At 42.1% G+C, this 27781-nt stretch overlaps 1 protein-coding gene across 1 annotated transcript; it reads right to left on the bottom strand.

Annotated features, from left to right (window-relative positions):
- Positions 1-43: 43 nt before the first annotated feature.
- On the bottom strand, positions 44-27781 carry add2 (adducin 2 (beta)). Its single transcript, XM_039803034.1, has 14 exons — positions 27375-27781; positions 20968-21165; positions 20132-20273; positions 15504-15508; positions 14556-14636; positions 13694-13843; positions 11794-11937; positions 11389-11487; positions 10701-10877; positions 7327-7572; positions 5812-5928; positions 5611-5697; positions 5372-5498; positions 44-1561 (listed from the first exon to the last, which is right to left on the bottom strand). Exons 2-14 carry the CDS (start codon positions 21112-21114, stop codon positions 1302-1304), a joined length of 1782 nt encoding a protein of 593 aa, XP_039658968.1. The 5' UTR covers positions 21115-21165; positions 27375-27781; the 3' UTR covers positions 44-1301.

Below are 27781 nucleotides of genomic sequence, written 5' to 3'. Positions count from 1 at the left end.
GGAGTTCAAAATGTCAGCCAAGCAGAGAAAGATAGACATAAACTTGATGTCCTGTTGGTTTTAAATCAAACTTGATCTTTAATGACTGATACATGGTAACCTTGCAACACTCACTTATACATTCTAATATAAAATAAATTAAAAACATGAGCAAACATCACACATCAGCATTTTGATAACAGCTACTGGTTAAAACAGAAAATAATTACAACTGTTAAGAGGTATTTTGCACACATACATACATACATACATACATTTAAAAGAAGATGGAGGAAAAGTGGAATGTTTAGTACCGTCAGTATCTTCTATTACTGGGGTTCAAACTGCATTGGCAAGCAACAATTCATTTAATGCTTTATCCTGTTTTGGGGTAGCAGAGGCATTTATAGCGACTTGTGTTTCGTTGCGAGCCAGCATATTTCCCGGCTTTCTTTTTTCTTTGTTCTTCCCTGCTGCAATGACGTCAATAGGCTGATAGTTTTACACAAGACCAGCATTAAGAAGAGCACAATCAGTAGCTATCAGTATATTTCTGCATGTACTGCACCTGTGCTCACACAGTATACCTGCAACATCTATCTGAGAATTAGAACCAAATCATGACTAGAAGATGCCTATGATGATGAATAAATGCAACATAGTAGAATGCCAATATACATATGTCAAGTGCCTATACATATATAAGAGGTGCATAACTGAAGGAGACTTAAATTTCCACTGTGTCTTGCAAAGTTGTGGATTAAAAAACAATGGAATGAAACAAATTCGGAGCGACAAGTGTACACGATCACACTAGCAATCCCAGTTTTAGAAAGGAAAGTGTTTGAATGCCTATACAGTGAAGTTAATGAATGCTTTCATAGCACAGCAGGTGAAAATAAGACGTGAGTGATACAGGAACTTTGTGTGAGAGAGTGTGTGTGTGTGTGTGTGTGTGTGTGTGTGTGTGTGTGTGTGTGTGTGTGTGTGTGTGTGTGTGTGTGTGTGTGTGTGTGTGTGTGTGTGTGTGTGTGTGTCAAAATGTTGGGTTGTATCCAACCTGGGTAAAATAGCATGTGAAAATAATAATCAGTGTGTTTTAAACTGCTGAAGATGAATCACCACTTAGATCAGATCAGTGAGTACCAGTGTTGCAGGAAAGTATTTGTAAGTCAATTTCGTACAGCGTGTCTGTGAGTGACGTGTTAACTGACTGTGACTGAACAGATCTGATGTGGTTAACTCATCTGCTTACTCCCGGCATTCACTACGAAATGTTTCCCAGTAGTATTTCACCGGGGGCCCAGGTGTGCGCGAGCGGCTCAGGTCTCGGCTTTCTCCTTCTGCTTCTTGCTCTTTTTCAGGAACGACGGCGGCTTGAACTTCTTTTTCTTCTTGGACGGGGACTTGGAGGGGGAGCCCTCCGGGGTGCCGCCTTGGGGTTTGGGGGGCAGAGGAGCAGCAGGTGTGGAGCCAGTGTCGTTGGTCGAAAGAGCCTTCATCCCTTTCTCCAGCTCCTCGGTCGTCTGCTTCTCCTCCTCGCTGCCGTTCTGTATGGCTGGAGGGTCCGTCTTTGCCTCTTCTGCTCCGAGCATTATAATGAAGAAAAGAAAGCAAAGCAGAATATTCAGCAGCCAGACAGAGAGCATTGAGTGGCGGTGGAGCTGCAAAGCTACATGCTAGACGTGTCACCGCAGATGAACATTCTTGCTTAATGAGAAGTGGGTTGTCATTCTCTGTACTTAACAAGACCAACTCACCAGAAGTGTGCGCTGTGAATCCGTGTGGAGTACCACAGAAAAGGACAGACCGACAGGTACAGAGGGAGAGAGTACAACAGATACAGTAGGTACACAGGGACAGATGGGCTGAAATGTGGCAAATGTAAATGCTCACACAGCTGCTGTAAGACAGCAGAAGTAATGTCTGCATTCCATTTACTTTAAGCTGGTGTAAGTAGGGCTGGGTAGCGAATTCAATACTTTTTAGGCACCGACCGAATTGCCTCGAGTAACGAACAAGGCCTCGTCATTCAATACCCAATTTTAATTCCTAAGGAGTAAATCTCACCAATTCAGTGAGCCAATAAGCGCGCAGCATGCTTCCTACCAAGATCTAATTATGCTGGTGATTGGCTGACAGGAAAAACGCCACGTTACGCACAGAGTCGGGACTCACGTAGTTGGAGCTGAAAAACATATGAAAAGCTTTGTGCCGTAATGTGAAATGTCGTCAGTTCTTTTTGTTAAAATGGATTTCATAAAATTGGTATCGGAAAAAGTATTTTTTAGGAACCGAACCGGTATCGAAATCACTAGGGGTGGGAATCACCAGAGGCCTCACGATACGATATCATCACGATAATTATGTCACGATACTATAGATATTTTAAACATATTGCAATATTCTGCGATATATATTGCAGTTTATTACCTTTTTTCCAACTTCAAATTTTTCCCAATTTCAAATGATGTCCCCAAAAGGAAACTTTGTCAACATCTGTTTTATCTAAAAAGATAAATTTCTCTATGTTCATCTCACTTCAATTGTATTGATTTGTTGTCAAGCAGACAAACTGACCAACAAACTGACCCCCCACCTCTCCCCACCAACCCCGAGAAATCACGGTATTGGTATCAAAAATGTTTTGAATGATCCCCAGCCTTATGTGTGACAAACCCAGTTGTAAGGCTGGGCAATAATTCAATATGATAATTTATCGTCTTTCAATGGAATCATATCGTGATGAAATCATATATCGAGCAGTGTTTCCTTTAGGATTTTTGTTAGCAGTGGGGGCAGGTCTGTCCAAACAGAGGAACTATAGGGCACTTAACATCTACAACAGGTCTACACGTAGAACGGACCCACCGCGGTGAGGTTTTTGGTGGAGCTGTTCGTTTAACAGTCAACTCGGAAGAAAGCGAACATTTTGACAATAAACTCCATCAACACAACATTATGTGGAGTTAAACTGGACAGGCCCAATAACCTCTGAATAGTTCTACTTGTTGTTGAATTGCAATGTGAGCGGCAGGACAATTTAAAAGGCAACCGCGACTAAATCTTTTGTACAGCCCTATTTCTGATACCGTGGTGGCAGAAATCTTGCCATGGTGGGCCGCCACGACAAAGTCAACATAGAGGAAGCACTGTCGAGATATCGTGATATACACTCACGTTGATAAGAACAAGCACATACTAACTCAATTTTCTCAGAAAAAAAATCTGAAACATTTTGAGGGAATATCATTTGAAGAATTGCAGATTTGTTTAACATCGCACAAATTTTTGGGCATGCATGTAAAACATAGTCAGCATATACAGTATATTGTTGTTGTTGTATAATTTCACTTGAAACTGTTTACATTATTGATGATTAGTTATCTAAAATCTCATTGTGAAAAATATTTTGAGAAAGCACCAATTGTCAAACCTACAATAACGTCGCAATATCGATATCGATGTATTTGGTCAAGAATAGACCTTTTCCACGGCGGACATGTTGACATGTCATAGTAGGAAAAGCACAGGTGTATTCAAAACCATTAATGACGGCTGCATTCCACTTAGGAGAGGCCCTGGTGTTGTTCATGCTGACTCACTGAAATAGCTTACTGGGACACTTGATGTAACTGAGCCATCGTTCAGGTTATCAATTTCAGCTGTGCTTTTCCTACTATGACAAGTCAAAATGTCTGCTGTGAAAAAGGTCCATATCGTGACATCAGATTTTCTCCATATCGCCCAGCCCTACCCAGTTGTCAGTGAGCATTTGAAGCATGAGAGGAGCACACATGCATCCATGTCAGACTCGCAGCAGGCTGCTGGTCAGGGCCGCGGCGTGCAGAGCAAGCAGGGCGGACAGTCTGCTGAATCTCACCTGAGAGAGGAGGGGGGCTGGGAGGGGTGCCCTTTGTGGGGGAGTTAGCGGGGGGACACTCCTTGTCGCTCGCCACCTCCTCCCCTTCTTACACAAATACACACAAATACACACACGGTGAGGGGCAGTGAGGGTTCAGCTGTCCAGGAAGTTAGAGTTGTGAACACGGTTTACATGACAGTCACAAGTGAAATCAAGCTTGCTTACAGGTGCTGTGTGTAACCTGTTTCTTAAAAAATGAGTATCTATACATTTTCAAACATTTTGTACCATGCAACAAGAATTCAGCAGGGAATCTGCTGCATGTTTTACAGCACAACATGGAGGTGGGTGAAAGACTGCACAAGCAGAGCAGTTTCTTACAATGAAAGATGCTGGAATAAGTGAAAACCTGGTAAGACATTTTAATTTGAAACTGAAAGTCTACATTGGCATTTAATATGTTACACACAGCACCTTTAAGACGGTTAGAGGGAAATGTGCAATGCATTATTAGTGAAAGTGAAGGGTAGCATATTAACTTAAGCTGCCTTTGATATACTTTATAGCCAAAAGTATGTAGACACACCTAAATACAGGAATTTCAATCAGATTAATCAAAAATATTAAATAAATAATACACAGGGATTCTGCAGGTTTCACCAAGTCAAATTTAAGACTTTTTAAGACCATTATGAATGATATTTAAGACCTTCATCACATCAACTAAGCCGTCAAGTCAAGTATCGCTAAACTTGCACTTCCCCATAGCTGAAGAATAAAATCTGCTTAATGTCTGTGGTACAATCCGAAAGGGACTCGCGCCAATCACACGAAAGCTGATTGGCTGCAATATAAGTTGCATGTTGGTCTCATTTGTAGTGAAGAAAAAAAAAAAAAACCTACAACACATTAGCGGTAGCGTTGCATGCACGTAGGTAAATTAAGAGCCGTTTAAAATTATTTAAGACCTAGAACACAATACTTCAGCGAATTCAAGACTTTTTAAGGCCTCAAATTTAGATTTTGAAATTTTAGACTTTTTAAGACCTGCGGAAACCCTGAATACAGTTGGTCAAATAATTAAATTGTTTGTACATTCATTAAGCTTTACGGTTTTCCCTTAACCTCCAGTCAGTTATTTAAAAGAAAATATATTTTTTATTATCTTTTAATCATTTATCTATTCCCTATTTTCCCCAAGCAACATTTCCTATTTCCCTTAGCACATTTCCAATTCCTCATGCATACATGATAATCAGATGAGCAAGTCTGTCTGTCTGTGTCCGCCTGCCTGCTTGCCTGCCTGCCTGCCTGTCTGTCTTTGTGACTGCCTGCCAGCCAGCCTGTCTGCCAGCCTGTCTGCCTGTCTGTCTGTCTGTCGTTACATTTTTCAGGCTTTTAATCTAGCCTTTAAATCTAGTTCTAAACCTGAGAATAAAGAGATGACCAAGTATGCGATGACTTGTATAGTACTGTAACTGTATGGTTAAGAATCTAAGTAGTTCAGAGGAGTTGAATGAATCATACCATTGGTCCCTCCGTCCTGTTTCCTCTGCACCTCCTTGCGGTACTCGTCCAGCTCCTGGTCTGTCAGCTGGTTGAAGGGGTTGGGAGGTTCTGGCTCTGGTGGGACTTCCGGTGGGCTGACTGGAGACTAATAGACGAGCAGAGACACAAAAATCACAGCTTTTAATACCGCAGTTAAAGAGGAAGACTTGGAGAGAAACAGAGACAGATGTTTGGCAAGCGGTGAAAGTGCAGTTTACCGGAGGACTGTCGACTGTTATAACGCTGGCGAGGACTTGAGACTGTGGTCCTGCCGTCTTCATGTCCTGACGATTCTGCTGTCGGATCTGAGGAGAGTAAATAAAACTCTTGTACAACATTTTTGATTCACGTGACGGCGTGCAGAAGGCAAAGCGGGGAATTGCGGGGGACAGAAAAGGCCAAGCGCAGGGAGAAGTTACCTTGTTCCGTGTCTCAATCACCTCTTGAGGGTTGGTGAAAAGAGGAACAAACTGGTTTGTGGTCTCTATCTTGATGGCTGTGCTGCCAGCTTGTGTCACCTCTTCTGCCTTCAACCACTAAGGGAAAGACAACCCACATCACAATGATCTCGCGATCCACTTTAAAAGAAATATTAGCAGAAGTGTATAACTCAATATGTCCAAATACTAGAGGATCCTGTCAGTGTTATTTAGTCACTTGCTTCCTTTAAAAGGGATTTTGTTCCCTTAAAAGGAGAGATAATGAAAACATGAAATCGTCAAGGAGCTTTGATAATGTGGATGTTTGTCCACCAGAGGGCAGACTCTGCACGGCAGTAGTCCTCACAGGGCAAGTGGGCTTTCCTCTGCAATGCAGAGAAGAGGATAAGAGGGGAGAGAGAGGAGGGTGGGAGGGACTCGGCACCAGAGAAAACAGAAAAGGGAGAGCCAAGCTCCTCCCACGGATGTAACCAGTGTCATATTGTTGTCATCGCTGCACCTCTGCTTCATCTTTTTCCTCTAAGGTACATGGATATAAAAACAAATTCTCCAGTGTACATAAACCCCCACGCGAATCAGAGGGAAAGTTTTGATTTTGGATACAGAAATGCCCTTGAACACACATCGCATATAACCAATTTTTTTTCAAATCATCATTACTCTTACTGTTTCTGTGTCTGTCTTTATCTTAAACCACCAGCCTTCAAGCCTTTTCTTCCCTCCCTCCTCCTCACAGCTCACTTTAATCTCTCTTGGTTCTGATCCTGCTGCGCTCCAGCTTCTTTATATTCTTTTTATTAGAGATGCTCAAATACCAGGCGCCTGGTTAGCCCACCTGGTAAAGCAAGCACTCATATATAGAGGATTACTCCTCAACGCAGCGGCCGCCGGTTCGACTCCAACCTGTGGCACTTTACTGCATGTCATTCCCCATCTCTCTCCTTTCAAGTCTAAGCTGTCCTATCCAAATAAAGGCCTAAAATGCCCCAAAAAAAGAGATGCTCCAATACCATTTTTTCCTTCCCAATACCGATCCGATACCAGTGCGTACAAAATATATTTTTTATATTATAATAATATTATTTTTTAATAGCTGTATAATACTATTAGGGTATTGGATCAGTGAGTGGACGCAAGCACTCGCCGATAAAGATACCAGCATTTTAGGGAGAATCAGAGGCATTTTCCATTCTGGCATCGGTATTGAAACAACTCTAATTTTTTTTCTACATATCCCTACAGACAGTTTACCATTCCCTCCCTGTTTGAGCTGGAAACGTTACACAATGGCCACAATGTAGCATAGTCTACACAACGTTGTGGATGTTGCAATGAATTAGTGCAGATAATTGCACTAAATTGTCGGACTACCGTTGGGACCGTCACAATTATTTCACACAGCACGGTTTGCAACTTCGTTTTAGACCATTTCTGAACTCCTTCTATAGTGTGATCTGTTCAGTAAATCAAAAGTAATGATTCCCGGAGCCTCACAGTGGTGCGCTGACCCGGGCTGGCTTGCTCCTGGTTGACTTTTTGGTAGGTGTTGGGGGTGTTGAGCCACCGAGTCCTCTCCTGCTGCTGGCGCTGAGCGAAAGGGTGCTGCCTCAGAGCCGGGTGGACTCCGTCATCATCAAACTGGTGGAAAGCCGTGGCGGTCGCGGGAACCTCCACCTCCCTCCGCGTCCGCGAACGCTCCAGCAGCACAGGGAAACGGTAGGCGTAGCCTGTACGGTAGCCCTGAAAAACAACATAAGAAAGACCCTTTGGTGGACAGAATGGTGCAGAAAGCAGGCACTTTCCTTATGGTCTGCTATAGCACACTTTTAGTGCACCATGTCAAGTCAGGCTGTATTCAGCAGAGGAAGGGATAACAGCACCTACTCGCAATATTTTGGTCCTGATTTGGGGCAGAGCCTAACCTTTATGGTCTCTTGTGTCATTGCACTCAAAGGAATAGTTCAACATTTTGGGAAATCCACTCATTGGCTTTCTTGCAGGTGACAAAATCAGCATACTAGCACCTCTATCACTCATTTATTGACACACAATTTCTCGTTTGTTTATCCCCTACAAAAATTGAAGTGTAAAAACAAGTTGTGGTTATGTCCAGCACTATATCTTGGCCATGGGCTGTGATTTTCTGTCTTTTCGTCACTGTGAGATTACCAGGCAACCAGCAAAGACCCCCTGTAAATCCGGCTGTTTTTAATTTAACAAATGTGATATAAGATATAATTAGTGAGTTTCTATATTAGATGTGCTGGTAGGTGTATTTTGTTACTTTCAGAGAGATCCACAGGCTGTTTCCCCCTGTTTTCCCGTCTTTATGCTAAGCTAGGCAAACTGATCGCTGGCTAGCCTTATATTCAATGGGCAGATAAGGGAGGAGTATGAATCTTATCATTTAACTCATACCTTTAACTGATGCCTGTGGCTGCGTAGGTGACCAGCGATTAAGGTTATTTGCAGTTAAGCTACTGCAGATGCAAACTGAACATTACACGCTGATGCTTTACATTAAAAGATTTCCATCGGTAAACCACAGGAAGGCTTTCATGCTTTTATTGTGGAGCAGCTACAGGAAATGGAGCGGTATTTGTCACGGCACTTTTGCTGCGTTCAAATGATATAGGAGAGATGGTGGAGATCATTCACATCATCAGACAACTCAAGGCGGCTGTAGCAAAGTCGGTGTGCGAGGGCTAAACATACGGTGCACTGATCATACCCACATCCATTAAATGTGGGTTGAATATTATGGAATATATGGAAGGGCTTTAGATGATGTGACGTCTTAATATTTGTTTGTCTTTTATATTATCCAAGCACCTCGCTGGTTGTTGAAAATTTCTTTATTAGGAGTAACCCCTTGAGATGCACCATCTCGTTTTCGAGGGGGGGCCTTAACAATAATTGAATATACAGTACAATCATAATTAGACACAACAGTTAACAAAACAGAAACAGACAACAAAAACAAGCAGAAAAAAAAGAAAAGAAAAGAAAATAATAAAAAAAAAAAAGAAGAAGAAAAACAGTCACTCAGTCATAATCAAGTTTGTGGCAAAGTGAAAATGAAACTGGATACTACTCATAATATTAGAAGAGTTGTTATGGTGTTGACTTAAAGACAGGTACAGTTAGTACTGTAATAAGAGAACAGGGCATTTTTAAAGAAGTGGAGAGATAGAATGGACCGAATATTTACAGGTAGATTATTCCAATCTGAGGGGGCTTTAAAGTTAAAGGCTTTCTTAGCTGTTGAGAAACGTACAGCAGGGACTGAAAAAAAAAAGTTGTGTAGAGTGTCTCAAGCGATAGGTAGGGGAGAAGGGTACCATAAGCTGTTTAAGATAACTAGGGTAATTGCAATGTATACATTTGTAAATAAACAGCAACCAATGCTGATGTCTTCTTATTGGTTATATCTTTGCTTACAGAATAGGGCTGCACGATATGAGGAAAATATCTAATTGCGATTATTTTGACTGATATTGCGATTGCAATGTGATTCACGATATTGGAGGGAATCATCATTATTCTCATTTTCATTGAAAAATATAATTAAAAAAAATGATTGAAGTTGGATTTTTTTTGCGAAGATCTGTACCAAACAAAGATTTCTTCTTTCTTTAGTCTGTAGATACGATTTGTAGGCAGGGACGTCTGCAGCACCACAATACTTTATTTTAGAATGGTTTGACACATATTTTACCTTTAACAAATATTTGGCCCCCCTGCGACTGGGATATTGCACTAGTTCATAATGCGATTTCGATAAAATTGCGATTAGTTGTGCAGCCCTATTACACAAAAAGTTTCAGTCTTAGTTCTGACTTGGATGTTGACATAAATGTTTTTATAGTAAATACAGTAAACTCCATATACTGTAACATGAATGTGACATTATCCAACTGCCAATTTTCAATAAAAGAGGATTTACACAGAAAGTAACGGACATTTGAGGTGCTTTTTGTTAGTGGATGAGTTTATAATATTGCATGGGAGGAGTGGTAAAAGAAGCTGCAGCCGGTGTGAATCAGCAAAACTCCCACACACATCAAGGTAAGTAAAACCTTGGAGCGTGACACCCTTTCAATTCGAGCAAATCTAAATAGGGGTAATCTCCCATTTTAGTATCGCACTGCCGCAAAACTGGGAGATGCATTAAAAAGAGAATGTTTTAAATCAGTGCAGCAGAGACTGACATATCCTGACTTGTATTCCCTAATATGGGCCAAGCTCTGAAAACATCCTCCACTTGCTATAATGCGACTCTTTCATAGACATGTCTGGTAAATGCCTATCACACTCAGTGCTCCATGCTCTATGCCCTCGATGCCCCTGATGAGGGTTATTTCCAAAACGCTCCCTCATGATGTACAGAAGACATTACATACAACTCAATTTTTCACAAGGCGCATATCTCCAGAACATTATGATGCATTTTTGAGACAGACAGTCAGGAGAAAATTAAATTAGTTTGAGACCTGTTTCTGTCTCAGGACCAAACTCTCGCAAAGATCTGGCAACACAGATAAGATAACGTTAACTAACGCTGAAACAAAACTAACTTTTCTTAATGCTAACATTGCTTTTTCTAATGTTAGAAAAAGAAAATATGAATTAGAAATATGAATAAATGATGCAAATATAACTTTTCATCCATCCACACAACGTTCACTACACTTTTGCACCATTGCTCCCTCTGATGCTTAGCGCCGCCCAAGACGATTGTGATTGCTTTAAAGAAATGCCAATAAACCAGAGCATGTTTTTCCTCCTTTCCCGGAATGCTGTGTGGGCTAGCCAGACCCTCCTCCGCAGCGCTGTGGAGGAAGGTCTGGCAGTGTGAGACTACCTACCAAGTTATCCATGGTTCTCATGAGGGCTTCAAACTCGTGCTCCCCGACGCGGCTCTTGTGCAGGGGTCCAAAGGTGGAGCCAGCCCAGCCCACGGTGCCGGCTACGTTGGGTTTATGGATGGTGCGATCCAGAAGAATCAGGTTCTGTTCACCACCGGCACAGCACAAAGCTGACACCTGGCAAAAAAAACCAACAGATTTAGAACAAGCTGCAGCTTTTTCTTAGTCAGAAAAAAAACTACTGAGCTCACATTCTCATGCCGCCCACCCACCCCCACCCCCACACCCACACTTGAGGGTGAAAAACACATGATTGACATCAACCTCTAGGCCTACAGATTTAAAGGATCAATGACCTTACAGTCACATATCTGCTTCCACGGTTGGTACTGTAGAATTACTGCAGTGTCTTTTTGGCTCTTCTAGTGTATTACACTGCAGTGCAGAGCTGCTGGCTCAATTACACTGAAAGGATACCACGAGAAGGGCAACTGCTCAGGTGTAAAATTGGTGCATCTACATCATGTACGTATGTCAACTCGCTCTCACACACACACACACACACACACACACACACACACACACACACACACACACACACACACACACACACACACACACACACACACACACACACACACACACACACACACACACACACACGCAGTGACAGCACTGTGTGAACTACCTGGATCTGGCAGGCAGCCTGGATGTGGTAGATAGTGTAAAAGGCCTCCTCCACAGACTCCCCCAGAGCCACGATGCCGTGATTCCTCAGCACCAGAACCTACACATCGTGAAATCCACATTTACACAGGAATGAAAAACCACCTTCATTATTTCTATTTCTACAACGGTTATCAAGAAATTTCCCTGTAGAATATTAGAGGCACACGAAGACCACATTCCAAGTTTAGTCTCCAAGCAGCAGCACCAGCTTGAATAATTAATCCAGTGTAGGACTAAATCACCTTATGTCTTTTCTTCATTCATTCATAAAGCTGGAACAACCCACGTGGGACGCACACTGCTCAACCAGGCAATGATACGCACGTATCAGATTAAATGTCTTTTGTCCTTGTGCTCTGCTCACCTTACAGGTTGGGCCCAGGCTCTTCTGCAGCTCCACTCTGTCCTCCTCCTCCTCCATGACTCCGTTGTAGTCGTAATAAGCCACGTCACCGACCAGCAGGGCCTCATGGGACAGAGGCAGGAGGCCGCACTTCATTGCTGAAACCTGGAGACGGTTAGCCGTCAGTTTGCGGCGGCAAAGGTCAGGAAACAGGCTCATATTCACAGTGTTGACGTCACAAAGTCCACGCTGGACAATCATACAGACTCAAACAGAACAAGATGACACTGCAACTGCTACAATTACGAAATAATATCAAATGCTAAAATATGTAGTTTGAGACGGTATTCTATCTTAATAGTTTGAATGGGTTATCACTAGGGCTGTCAAATTAATGCGATAAAAACGAGTTAACGCAATTTCCTTTTAACACCACTCATTTTTTTGTTCTGTGATTTGGGCCTCGGGCTGCTTCGTAGTTTGCAAAATCAGGGAGCGATGCAGCATTAATGTTGTGGATGGCTAGCAGAAACAAAGCTCCTTGAGCAGAACTGGATAAAGAAAAGGGTCTTTCAAATCCCTTCCAGATGGTTCTCTTGACAAGATTAAAGTTATTTGCATGTACTGTCGATGTGAACTGAGTTACCACCGGAGTACGTCAAGTCTCAAACACCACTTGCTGGCCAAGCATACGGCGGATGCAGAGACCCCTCCTCGCCCTGGCAAAAGGCAGGCCACGCTGGATAGTTTGCAACGGAGACGCCGGGACAACTCTACTCTTGTGGGGCGGCTGTGGCTCAGGTGGTAGAGCGGTCACCTACCAATTGGTAGTGGTTGGTAGTGGTACCAAGTTGCTCACCGAATTGCGCCATCGGAGTTTAAAGGTCCCATGACATGGTGCTCTTTGGATGCTTTTATGTAGACCTTAGTGGTCCCCTAATACTGTATCTGAAGTCTCTTTTATATAGACCTTAGTGGTCCCCTAATACTGTATCTGAAGTCTCTTTCCCAAAATTCAGCTTTGGTGCAGAACTACAGCCACTAGAGCCAGTCCTACAATGAGCTTTCCTTAGTATGTGCCATTTCTGTGTCTGAAGCTATTGAGGAGGAGAGTGGGAGTGGCAAGGTGGAGGGTGGGGGTGTGGCCTTGACCAACTGCCACTTTTCTCGTTTGAAAGCTATGATGTCTCTCTCTCATGGGTTGGCCAAATTCTCTGGGCGGGCAAAGCAGAGAAAGGGGAGGTAACCTTGCTTGTTATGACCTCATAACAAGCAGATTCCAAAACGGCTCATCTGAGCTTTCATTTTCTCAAAGGCAGAGCAGGATACCCAGGGCTCGGTTTACACCTATCACCATTTCTAGCCACTTGGGGACCATAGGCAGGCTGGGGGAACTCATATTAATGTTAAAAAACCTCATAAAGTGAAATTTTCATGCCATGGGACCTTTAAATGAGTGTGAATGTTTATCTGATGAACAGGTGGCACCTTGAGGGGCAGCCTCGGCCACCAGTGTGTGAACGGTGAATGGTTCCTGTACTATGCTATATAAATGCAGTCCATTTACAAGCAACAAACTGGCCGATTAACATTGTAGAGGACGAGGGTCGGCTTGAAATAAGTCACACTGAGTCCAACGATAGCATAAAGCATATTTGTCTGCTCCCATGTTGATAATAGCATTACAAACTTGAAAAATATCAGTTTTAAAGTACATTAAGTGTAAAATGCAAATAATACAAATACAAAAAAATACAAATGCGATGAGATATTTTCATCGATTGACAGCCCTAGTTATTACTAAATCCCTCATTGTTCCATGTGTATCTGGATGTGAGCAGCAAAAGTGTAAAGGCGTCTCCTCTGAACAGGACAGGGCAGACCTGTGCGGCTCCGGTGGGATGAACCCATGCTGACTCACCGCAGCCGTGGCCGGTGTGTGGAGGTGAAGCAGACAGCGAACGTCTGGCCGGGCGGAGTAGATGGCCGAGTGCAGGCTGAACTTCTCTGGGTCCACGCCCAGGTTGGTGCTGCCCTTCTCCACCACCTCACCCAGGATGTTCACCTTTACCTGGAAACCACATGAAATCCATAAAATGAGAAACACCTCTCAATGCAACGCCACCTTTAACCGTGACCGCAGTTGTCTATATCCACGACGTTCCACTTCCAGGATTGCTCTCGTTCTGCCGGAAATTCTGCCGGGTGTCACTTTTTTTGGATGTCCGTTACCTTGGGCTTTCTCTGTGATGGCATTCTAAACTCCAGTCGATTTGTGAGGACTATGGTTAACTGCTCCTCAGATCTCTGCAGGGTAAATCCAGACAGCTAGCTAGACTATCTGTGCAATCTGAGTTTTCTGTTGTACGACTAAAACAACTTTTGAACGTACACGTTCCACCAAAACACGTTCCTTCCCGAGGCTATTTTGCAGAGGCACCGTTGCTCCGTACGGCGCTAAGCGCCGCCCAAGACGATTGTGATTGGTTTAAAGAAATGCCAATAAACCAGAGCACGTTCTGCAGCCATCCCGGAATGCTGTGTGGACTAGCCAGACCCTCCTCCACAGCGCTGTGGGGGAAGGTCTGGCAATGCGAGACTATGACCTCAGTAATAAATGTGCAGTTAAATTTACACTGACAATGTCAACAAAAACTGAACATCATAAACTTAAAAGGTACAATCTAAAGCAGAGCTGTTGTATTGATTGCATTAACCTGCACAGGTGTACCTAGTGGCCATTGAGTGTATGTGTAACCTTAATCCCGACTGCGATTACTCACCAGACTGGATCCAGTCACCTCACTGTAGGCCAGGCCATCTGAAAGCACCAAGAAGTGTTCCTGTTCTTTACTGACACGCAGCTGTCAGGGAGGAAGAGGGGCATTAGGAAACACAGCTGATGGACGTAAACATATGCTCATCTAAGATAATGAGGTTGGGGTAAAAGCCTGCCCCTTAAATTCCGTTGTGATTTAATTTTCAATTCCGCTGTGATTTAATTTGCACTTCATATATGGAAACAAAAAATAGAAAAATTGAGTTGATTAGGCTGATATTGTTTTAAAAAAGAAATATCACGAGATCGCACAAGAATCGCAGGATCACATATCACGAAAATCCATCTGGTCAGGGTTCAAGCAGAGACAATTTAGCACCGAGACGCCCCAGCTCAGAGTAACTTCCTTTATCTGTGTCTGGTTGCTTTCTCCACTGCCACGCCTCTTTAGGAGACTGGAGTCCTGAGTGTATTGATTCCAAAGGGGAAGTGAACACAGATTATGACCCGTTTTCACGGCCCATAGTCACCAAAGTAAATATTGGAGCAATTTTTCACAGTTCATAAAAATTCTGACTAGGGCTGGGCAATATATCAATATTATATCGACATCGACATGCTGTATGAGGCTGGATATCGTCTTCAATTTTAAGTGTTGTCTGGTTTTAGTGGCTGCATTATAGTAAAGTGATGTACCAGACTTACTAGCTGTTTATTTGCCTTTACCCACTTAGTCATTGTTTCCACATTACTGATGATTATTCATCAAAACTCTCATTGTGTCAATATTTTGTGAAAGCACCAATTGTCAACCCTACAATACTGCCGTCAACAATATCGACATTGATGTATTTGGTTCAAAATATTGTGATATTTGATTTTCTCCATATCGCCCAGCTCTAACTGTTCTTTGTTTTAAGACCTGTTTTGTGTCTCAGGACCAAACTCTCACGAGATCTGGCAACACAGATAAGCTAACGTCAACTAACGTTCGTGAACGCCCTAACAAAACTAGTTTCTGTCACGTTTTTATATAACTTTTCATCCATCCACACGACGTTCACTACAATTTCAAAGGAGGTCCACGCCCATTAAAGAGACAGGAAGTGTGCACCATTTCATACCATCTGTTAGTTATAGAGAATCTTCGTTTTAAGGAATGCGTTTGTGTCTAAACTACCATCTAACCGAACCAATCAGCGTCCGGTGAGGAGCTCCTGGGAGCTACGGGCGTGGTGTAGGTGTGTGTGTGTGTGTGACAGCCGCGGCTGTTTGTTTAAAACAACAATGGCAGACATGATAGACAGATGGTTCATCCAATCACCTAAGGTATTTTTTGAAAGTGCCAGCCTTTTTCCATTCATATATATATATATATATATATATATATATATATATATATATACACACACATATACATATATACACATATACATATATATACATACATACACATATACACATATATATATATATATACATACACATATACATACATATACATATATACACACACACATATATACACACACACATACCACACACACACACACACACACCACACACATATATACATATATATATATATATATATATATATTTGTATGTGTATATTTTATGTATGTATGTATAGTATATATATGTATATGTATGTATGTGTATATATATATATATATATATATATATACATATATATATATATACATATATATAAATATATATATATACACATATACACACATATATATATACACACACACATATATATATATATACATACACATATATATACATATATATATATATACATATATATAGAAACAAACAATAGACAAACAGAGAGAGCAATGGATCTGAGACCAGGGCAGCAGAGGCAACAACAGAGACAGTGGCGGACTCCCAGCACAACATGGAGACAACCACATCACAGCCTTTGTTGCGATGGAGAAAGGACAGGGAGAACAGAGGGAGAGGAGGAGAGCAGTGAAGAAGTGAGCAGACACAAAAGGTAAGTAGGAGAGAGGTTTTTATCTATTATCCACGACACGTTTTACTGCCACAGACCCATCCAACACCAAAAAACGAAATGACCAATAAACCAGACCACATCCAGTGAACCACAGACCCCAGAGAAAGTGGAAGATGGGAAAGAGACTAAAGAGTGGTTGATAAGGAATTAACAAGAAGGTAATATAGAGCAACTTTAAAAAAATGATATAACAGGACTTGTAAGAGTGATATCATCCCCGCATAGCTCTGCCGAACTTTGGCCTGAGCATGGTCATATCCACTGACGACACAGATGTCCAAAGCTTTTCCCCCCAAAAGTGATTTAACTGGCTAAAATAAACTTGTACAACACCAAGATACGACTAATGCCTCTGAAACATCACACACACACCACATGTGTGGACGGAAGGGCAGGGATTGTCAATGGGAAAGAAGCGATGATAAAACCAAGGTGTAATAAGTAATAAAAAAATTTACTTGTATACTACACAACAAATGTGTTCCAAAAGCAAACTTTATAAGATATATATATATATTAGCTTGCCCAAACATCTTAAAATGCTATATTTAGATTAGGAAAAAAAGAAAGCGTTCTAATAAGAAAAATAAAACTTGGCATAGATACTGGGCAGCGTAATGAAAAGAAGAAATGAAAGTAGAGTTGATGGTTAATAACTTTTATGGTAGACTTACATACACTATACTTGGTATGTAAAAAAGATATAATGGAAAGTTAAGATGGAAAAAGAGAAATGGGTGGTAAAAGATGTAGTGGGGGGGGGGGGATCTGTGTGCATATGGTCCCACACAGTATGTGAATAGAACCAAGCCATGCACAAAGCTTATTCTACTCTCCTTAGAAATAACGAAGGTGGATAATGGAAATGGAGTATACATAGACACACATGAACACACACACAGACACAGAAGTGCATGGATTAAGATGTAAGATTGATTCACAGCCCCAAAAATGCTGTCGCCGTCTAAACAAAAGGCACAGCTGATAAAATATTTTGTCGTTTTCACCCGCGAGCATATTCGTGTAAACGGGGCCTTATAGTGGCACCGCAATAGATCTTTCTCACAAAAGACGTTTTAGGTCGAAGTGCATTATTGTCAGAGCTGCTTCCGAATGAAGTTTTATGTAGAATGAAAAAATATACAAACACTTTTGTTTGAACTTTGTCAGCCTGCCCATCCTTTTCTGTCAGCAAACCCATGATGCCACATATGAGGGATTCACCTCCTCCCACCTCCATTTCTCCTCCCAGCCAGTGTTTCTACCCTTAAGGTGCCAGTGAACAAGTATCCACAATACGGGGCGCCCTGGTAGCCCACCTGGTTGAGCGTGCGCCCCGTGTACTAAGGCTCAGTCCAGTTCTGACCCGTGGCCCTTTGTTGATGTCATCCCCCTCTATTTCCCCCTTTTCCTGTCTTCAGCTGACCTATCCATACCGTAAAAAGCTTTTAAAACAAAAAACGTATGGACAATACCTGGTTAAATTAATTAATTAATGTTATTAGTTACACTTGTGCCAGACAATCATCAAACATCATCAGATCACCCATTGTGCACCCATTACATCTTTACTTAGCTTTTTCATATGATCAACATCCGGTCTCGTACTGAAAAGAAACAGCCGGAGTAACGCTTGATCGCCAAATATTGGGTCCAAGTTTAGCAATGGAAGACTTAACAAGAGAACACCTGGTTTAAAAATGATGTTTAATTGAGCCCGTGCTAAAACTATTCGCTGCGGTCCATGAGACCTACGGGCTAACGATGACGTAAACTCACCATCAACGGAAGTACATATTCAGGATGAAGAACATCAATCAATTCAATCCGCTGTGTTGCCGCTCTCAAACTCTGTTCACTTCGGGAAACAACAACAAACTTCGAGCTAGCAAGCTACACGCTGAAAACAGCACGTTTTGCAAAAACCTTTAAATTGTGCAACAAGGCAGGCCTGGTGGGTTCTTTCGGGGAACGATTGTAAAGATTTACAAAGAATCTGTTTACGGCATTTCCTCTCTAACTGGGACGTTTTGGGACTGATTGGTGGGATTGCTGTGGACAAAGTACACCGGGCGATACACTGGTAAGAGCTAATGAGGTTTAACCATGTATCAGCTGATTTAAATAGCTCACGTTACTGTATCGTGTGAACAGTTAACTTTATTTAATATTGTTTGTGACGTTTTCTTTTGCGGGATGCAAATTTTCCACCAAAACAAGTTCCTTCCCGAGGCCATTTTGCAGAGCCACCGTCGCTGCGTCCGGAGCTTAGCGCCGCACAAGACGATTGCGATTGGTTTAAAGAAATGCAACCCAGAGTGTTTTTTTTTCTCCAATCCTAGAGTGTATCTGTGGTGTAGCCAGACTTTCCTCCACAGCGCTGTGGCCTGGCAATGCGAGACTGGAGGTGAGTTAACTGAAAAACAACGCAGCGGTCAAATGTGAGCAAATACCGAAAGGTGAAAACTCACTTTGCGTTCAGTCCGAACATAAGAGTGTAACACTTGACTATGAGCACCCAGGCTAACAATAGAAACTTGGGTAACACTTTACTTGAAGGTATCTATATAAGAGTGACATGACACTGTCATGAACACATGACACTGTCATGACCATAGACATATATATAATGGACCAATAGACCCCGTTGCTCTGGACAGAGACCAGTGAAGGCTATTAGAAGCACTTTTCCGGTGATCTCTTGCTTTACTGCGCAGCCTCCAACTGAGAGAGACAACGTAAATGTGACGTGAGCAACGTGTCTGAAAGGTGTAAGTCTTCTGGTAGCTGTGCCAAGAGAAATCACAATCATTCCCAATCTTACAGAGATGGAGAGTGTAGGTATATTTAAGGAGATAACATAAGCACAGGCTAATTATTGCTAACTAACATGCTAGTTAACATTAGCAATTAAACCTAAACAGCTAATGTAAGTCGAAACTGCCTGCAAGCTTCTCCTGTACTATACGGTAATTCCTCTACTGTGCGACAGAAAGTCGCGTGGTTATGACCCAATCGTTAGCCTATTTTTACAAAAACGTCTGCTACGGAGCCATAACGTGAGGTACAAGGTAATGGAGCCTTTTATACATTGTCGTGTTTCTTTAGAACTAAACAACGGACAAATAGAGTCTTTAAACGCTTCAGATGTAAAGTTATTCGCAGTCAAGTGACGTAAAAAAAAAATGGCGGTCAGTGGAATGCTAACAGGAGGTGATACCTTTGTAGCAACAAAATGGCGCCATCGGAGGTTTGAGTTCTGAAGCGAAGCTTACCCCCTTGGTCATGACACATGAACCTTAACTCTAACCCTAACTTGTCATGACAAAAACTAAAAAAAGCGTTATGTCATAAATGTTTATGACTTGTTCATAATGTTTATGACACGTTCATGACAGTGTCATGTCACTCTTATGTAGATACCTTCAAGTAAAATGTAAAAAATGCTCTGCTAAAAATGCATTGCTCAGGCAGTAATGAAACACTAGGGTCAGTAATGCTAAAGTAAATGCAGTATGTTGGAGATTTATTTGAAAGTCTTGTGTACGTACTAGAAGGGGTGACGGGCAGGGCGGCCGGGGCGCCGTGCGAGGCCATGAAATCAGCCAGCTGTCTCAGTGCCCATAGGTTGGATGAGCTGCCACCCTTCTTCATCTGTTCCTGGATCAGCACATCCAGCTCCTCCCTGAATGACTACATACACACACACACAAACACATGTATTAATATATTAATCTCACACGCACACTTGCAGACCACACATTACAAATCATTTCAGTTTCATAATAATACTCAATGTGTAGGAGTTGAATATTTCGGTCTTTGGCGACCCCTGAATTGTCTAATTTTTCCACAAACAATAAGTCATGCCATCAGAATGATTAGAAAGACGCTATGATCACATACAAATTCAGGAGGGCTTTGAACACACTCCTACACTACAGGGGCGAGGGCGAGTAAACACATTTAATGAGTCAGCCTCTCTCCATCACTCCTTTCACCTCTTCACTTCACACAACTTCATCAGCGTCATGTAGCCTCACTGTTGCCCTCCCATATGCAGGAGCACACATAGTCATGCACTCAGAATGGGGTCCAGCACTGACTGCAGCTCAAGCTGTCAAGTGCAAACAGATTTATTGTAATGTGAGGAGATAACCACATCTAGAGGAGAGGGGAAAGAGAAAGAGGAAGAAAGAGGAAAAACGCTTAAGACATTAAATCATTCACACACACACACACACACACACACACACACACACACACACACACACACACACACACACACACACACACACACACACACACACACACACACACACACACACACACACACACACACACACACACACACACACACACACACACACACACACACACATCTTACCGGACTCTGGAGGAGGCTGGAGATGCGCTTCTTATGCTGGGGTCCGGAGCTGGGTGTGGAATGTTGAGGAGACAGGAGGCCCTCAGGGAGCCCATCACTGGGGCTGCGCTGCACCGGGGTGCCTTTGGGGGTGGGCGACTTGCTCATCTTCTACTGTTTTGCAGTTGATGTCTTCCAACCAGGGGTGGGTTTGGATAACTGTAGAGAAAGAGTGTCAATATTATAAATGCTGCTTAAATAGCACTTTTTAGAACACTGCCATAACGCAAGAGTTAGACAGAAACTACAGTTGTGCTAATTTAATTAACACTTTTTAGACTGTTAATGGCAGCTACAGGTAACCATTTTAATGGAATCGTTTGACATTTTACAAACTATGTTTTTTCGCTTTTATTTCAGAGTTAGATGAGAATATCCATACTCATATGTCTGTTAATTATGAAGCTACAGCTACCATCTATTTAGCTTATCATAGCACAAAGACTGGAGGCAGGGGGAAACAGTTATGAGTAAAGAGTCAAAATGAAAAGGTATGGGTTTTACGGGGGTTGTGTAGCAGGCTGGGGTTAAGTGTCTTGCCCGAGGACACTTGGACATGTGGACCGGCTGAGCCCTGGATCGCACCGCCGGCTCTACCTCCTACTGCTGCTTTCAGCTGCAGACCACTGAGCATCTAGACTTCCCAACCCTGACTTTGACTATAGACCTTTTTCACAGCAGACATGTTGACATGTCATAGTAGGAGAAGCACAGGTGTATTCAAAACCATTAATGATGGCTGCATTCCACTTAGGAGAGGCCCTGGTATTGTGCATGCTGACTCACTGAAATAGCTTACTGGGACACTTGATGGAATTGAGCCATCGTTAAGGTTATCAATTTCAGCTGTGCTTTTCCTACTATGACAAGTCAAAATGTCTGCTGTGAAAAAGGTCCATTCTAGTGTTCTGCGAGAGACATGGCGAAAGCCAGGTGTGGCTCGGTATGCTTGCAAAATTCACTACTTTTTTACATGTCCCTAATTTACTTTATAGCATTGAGTGACATCCACACAAACAAACAACATCCTTTGAGCAACAATGGCAGGTACAGATTACCAAATGCCGGCATTTAGCCACAGTTTGGATTCTTTAACTTACAAGTGATGAGATGCAGTCCATTATAATACAGAAAAATACAGTTAATTCAGCTTAAGAACAGTCTGGACATCAGCCTGAAGGCACATCATAAGTCAGAAACACATTAGAAATTGCACACGCTCCCACTTATACTAACAGCACACAACAAGCTGCTGACAACTAAACAAGTGTTGAGCTTTCTCTAGCCAGAGACTTGCTCCATCATGAAGGAAACATCAAGGACACAGTTTGTATTTTGAAATTTTTTTTTCAATTCATCACTTCCTGTTCATACCTAATATGAAATTAACCAAGCAGGCAGAGGAGGTGAAAGTGCAGTGCAACTGGAATGGGGCTATGATATGATTAAAAGAAAATTAAAAATTAAAAGTCTATGAAATTAGGTTTTAAGAAAAAAAAAAATGTTCTAATTATAGTAGCCATATGCTCTGACAGCAGCCGCCATAATCCTGTTCATTGCTATCATGGCTTATACTAAGAAATCTAAGTAAATGTGCAAATGGAAGAAGTGCAGTTTTTAATCTTCCTGAGCCTATGCTTCAAGCAGTCCACAAAAGCCCTGCCTCAGGATCCAGAGGTGCACATCAGCCGGAACTATGAAGCGATCCAGCAAAGAGAATTAAATATTAAAGAACAATCGGCCGTTCAATCAATACGCTCATTTATTTACAATTAAACCCCTAAGCAAATCCTTCTCTATCTTGCATTAACATGAAAACAGAGTTTCCTGCCGGCAAGTGCAAAAATAAACAGTATATTTGAGTACACGTTAAGCCTGGATTTCTTCGTATTTTCAAATGTCAGCATTAAGATGAGAAACCTACCCTCGCATTAAGGATGCTGTATTCCTCAGGGAACAGGCCGAGTGGAAGAGCAGAGCTGTACAACATGCAGCATTAGCAGAGCAAACATGCAGACAGCAGCATCAGATCCACTAACAGGAAGTTAGCTAGTGATACGGCTCGGTAATTGGAGAAAGAGTAAAGAGTTACCGTAAGGCACTTTACAGAAGAGATGGCCACTCCCCGTCTCTCACACACACACACACACACACACACACACACACACACAGAGCTGCAGGGAGCAGATAAGGTCCCAGGCACACCACACCCTCTCTCCTGTGCAACTGACTCAATTACTTCAAAAGTTTCATTACTACATTACATAACTATTTGTGCATCTCTGATCACATGCGTGATCACATCCCAAATCCCATTCCTCGTGTCTCTAGCATTCGGGGCAAGCTTTTAAGATGCTCACTCTAATAGCACAAGAGTAACTTACATCTGATCCATGTGCATTTCTAAATCTCGTCGCATTGCACACGAGAAACTCTGACGGATGACTAAAACCTTTAATGTGGTCTCTGGAGAGTAAAAAAAGAAAAGAAAACTTTAATGCACTTTAACTCGACAGTGCCAGGCTTCCTGCTCTCAAAAGCACCGAAACGTTCCATCAGCTATCCAACATCATCAGCCATTCACTAAATGCACTAACTGAACTCTCCAAGAATACACTGACACACAAGCATTATTTTGATTATTAAGGAAGAACTGCAATCCAAAGTATTCACGTTTCAAATAGATTCGTGTCTTCCTTTTTATTTGAAGGTCAGTTTTTGGTTTTAAGCAATCACAAACTGATATTTATATCTTCATTCAAATGTAACCACATGGATGTTTATTGTGTTTATGTATATATATATATATATATATATATATATATATATATATATATATATATATGCAGTGAGTCTATAAAAGACTAAATTTGAGGCGGCAGCATCTCTCTCTCTCTCTCCCTCTCCCTCTCCCCTCTCCCTCTCTCTCTCTCTCTCTCTCTCTCTCTCTCTCTCTCTCTCTCTCTCCCTCCCTCCCTCCCCCACAATAGAGGTCGGTTCACAGTGTGTATGGCTCTCTCTCTCTGGGGGTAGAGGGGGCCCAGCTGCTCACAGGCAGCAAACAAAAAGCCTCTCTCTCCAGGGACGGCCCTAATGACTGAGGGGAGACATAGGGATCTGGCTGCTGGCCCACCATCGCTTCTTCCTCCTCTCATCCTTAGCATCATCACCTCACTTTTCTCAGGAAGTAGGGGAGCCGCCAGTCGTTCCTCTTCTATAGCTGCATTCTTATCAGACTGCAAAAGCGGAATTCCAGTTGTTTAAATAAGTTTAAAACTATCAAACTAATATTTGATGTAGTATCCTTCACCAGAAACACACCAATCACTGAATGTATTGCTACTCTCTCAGCTTGGGGGATAACTCTGAGATCTTTGGCCTAATCCGTACCCTAAAACCCCATTATTTTTCCCACATTATGTTTACATTATCTTCACATATGCATGCCTGTATTGACTGCTGTAAATCTACCCACTTGAAGTGGTTTTACGAGATCTGTGTCTGGGCACTGACATCCAGCAGCAGAGAGGCCGATAGGGGCATAATTACCTAAGTAGCTCTGGATTGATTTTCTTTTGCTTTGCTTTCATTAAGTGTCATAATGGCTGGTCAGTGGATCCCCATCAGTTATGTAGCTAGTTTCTATCAAACCAAATATCTATAATAAAATAACATAAAGATCAATAAGTGTAATCGTGTTCAAAACTATTTGAAAATGATTTCCAAACAAAGCAAGTTTTTACTTTCTAAAACTACAGCAACTCATATTTGTCTGTTCATTTGATGTTAAACACCACGTTATAATCTAAAAATGGGTTTAGAGGTCACATATTAGCCGGTTTGAGAATGAATGAAAAAGTCTGCACTACTGAGATAGGCAGATAACATCTGTATCGCATACACCTACAGTATAATTAAAAACATTTCGTGGCTGGGTTGGTTCAGTGGTAGAGCAGGCGCATATATACTGAGAGGTTTATGCTTCGACGCAGAGGTCCAGGGTTCGAATCCAACCTGTGACGATTTCCTGCATGTCTTCCCCCTCTCTCTCTCACCTAGCTGTCCTGTCCAAAATTAAAGGCGGAAAAGCCCAAAAAAATTATCTTTAAAAAGAACTAACAAAAAAAAACTTAACTGCTTTTTTATTGAACACAATTGTTTCAGGACTTTCATTCTAATATTCAATAGACAAGTGTAAGATAAACCTACACTAAACTAAATTATGATGGCATGTTAATATAACTTACAAGTGCACTGTTGCTCTATTCAACGCCCAACTAAATGGACTCATTAACTCTAGACATCTAGCAGACTTAAGAGTGCTTTCCAGAAGTGCAGCATACACAAAATGCATAAATGATGTAGAGGTGGAATCATTTATGTTGAGTCTGTGCCGGGCATTCTAGTCTCTGCGCAGTCTCTAATGGGACATTTGGCATCCACCTAAATGTAAATAAACAATATCAAAATATAGCAAACACTTAAGAAAAGGAGCAAATTGAAAAGCAGCTGAAGACAGGTGATGGACTCCATTACAGTCGAGGGAGTTTTAAAGTGGTTTCTATTTCATTAACTACATAGTATTGGATTATTATTGCTAATGTGACAGGAATTGCAACTCCAACAAACTGCAAATATATATAGTTCATACAAGTTTAATAAAGAGAGCTTATAGAGGTAACCATTACTGCTTGTTTACTTGGCCCCTATGCAAGAGGATTAGGGCCACATGTGAATACATGTATTTGAGTTCTGAGTTTTAAAGTCAGAAGTCACAATTCTGACTTTAAACTCAGAACTCTAATACATGTTCCACATGTGGCCCTAATCCTCTTCCGTACTCCTCAAAATATCATGTTTGATTTGCAAAAACTTGATATTAAGATTTGTCTCGGGCAAGCCGCATTGCAATGTGTTAGAGCTGCAAAGATCAATTTAATAAATCGATTAGTTGTCAACTATTAAATTAATCAACAGCTATTTTGATAAGCGATTAATTTGTTTGAGTCTTTTTCTTTTTTTTTTAGGAATATAAAAAAGGTAAAAAAGGTCTGATTCCGGCTCCTTAAATGTGAATATGTTCTAGTTTCTTCTCTCCTCTGTGACAGTAAACTGAATATCTTTGAGTTGGGGACAAAACAAGACATTTGGGGACGTCATCTTGGGCTTTATGAAAACACTGACATTTTTCATAATTTCTTGGCATTTTATAGACCTAACAACTAGTCAATTAATCAACAAAATAATCAATGAAAATAATCGTTGCAGTCCTACAATGTATAATCACAGTTTCTATATCATTCAAGTCTGACTAATAAAAGGCTTCATGTAAGACACTTGAGTAATTCTACACCTGACATTTAGATTAGGGTTAATAATATGAAACTAAATTCCACTATCATTGACTAACATCAACTTTCACCCTGATGTGGCTGAGATTAATCCATCCTATGCTTTGCCTAGTGCAGAGGGAGATTAAAATCTGAAAACCCCACTCCCACTGATCCTGTGTCACATGGGGGAGGAGAGGGAGACTAGGCCTATTGACCAGGTACTCGTGTGAGCGCAGGGCAACAAATCGTGTACATTTCAACGCACAATATCGTTTGATGGCTTTTTAGCATCCTCCGTTCCTTCACCCACCCGCTAGCGGCCCGCGCTCTGCATGGCTGCCTAGCAACAACCGCACGCGCTGCAGCATCAGCACCAGGGGATCCGCTAATGGCCACCCGCAAAACGCAGAGCGAGCACCAGCAGCGAAGGCTCAACGCTGCACGACTCGCCTCTGTAAAGAACCGAGCCAACGTTTAAAAACAATCGCTTTTATTTTCAAATGAGCAAAATAGCTTATCACGCCCCGCATATTGTTCCTGACAGCGTCCGGTACAAACACACGGGCTGAGCCCCTGCAAAATAACAAGAAGCCATCGCTGGCACGCTAATGAGCGAGATTAGACAGTGCACGGCTAAAGCACTAGGAAGCCACTGCCATCACAGACTCGCAGACTCACTCTAGGAATACACGACATAAACGGCCCATATGGGACCTTGAACTCGGTCCCGGGCCTTCATCTGCACAGCACACTGAAGAAAAGACAGCATGGGTAATATGGAGAGGATGCTGTGCGCTATAGCACTATGCTATTTTAATAACAGTATACAAGCACATCTATCAAAATAACCGTAGGAAGGGAGCGGGACGCACCGACAACACCATTAAACATCAGGCATAAGGGCGCTGAGACCTCATCGGCGCACACACAGCTCATGCACGCGTCTGGAAGGACCTATGCTACGCTCAGCCATTTAACCGTGATTGCCTTTTTTCGACACAACTAAACACAAATGTTAGCAGGCAGTATACTCACCTCAGTGCACCATCCTCAGGACCGTGTCTTCTGTGTGGGTGCGGCACACCCACATCCGTCCTCGGAAGAAGCAGATGTAGTTAATTACAACGAATCGGTCACCGTTTGGCTTGCGACACTGGGGTTCCTTTGTCAGACTATTCCAGGGCCTCAGCTGGTACCAAGTCAATGGATCCTGATGTTTTTCATCGCTCGGTGCGCCTGGACCAGCCCACTGCCACGCCTGTCCACAGTCTGACACCCAAGGGCTCCCGCTCACACACCCACAGTGGGGATCACTCTTTGCACTGCGCTTAGTTATTGTTTATAAAAGGCATACATATAACGTACAGCCCCGCTGGATATCTAAGGCTGTCTCCTAAAACATTGTTTAGTTGGATATAGGCCCGGCTCAAGTCGGACAAAAT

The sequence above is a fragment of the Perca fluviatilis genome, chromosome 6 (assembly GCF_010015445.1).
Source record: "Perca fluviatilis chromosome 6, GENO_Pfluv_1.0, whole genome shotgun sequence".
Classification (NCBI taxonomy): Eukaryota; Metazoa; Chordata; class Actinopteri; order Perciformes; family Percidae; genus Perca; species Perca fluviatilis.
Note: the sequence above shows the minus strand (reverse complement) of the source record. Positions and strands in the feature narration are given on the sequence as shown.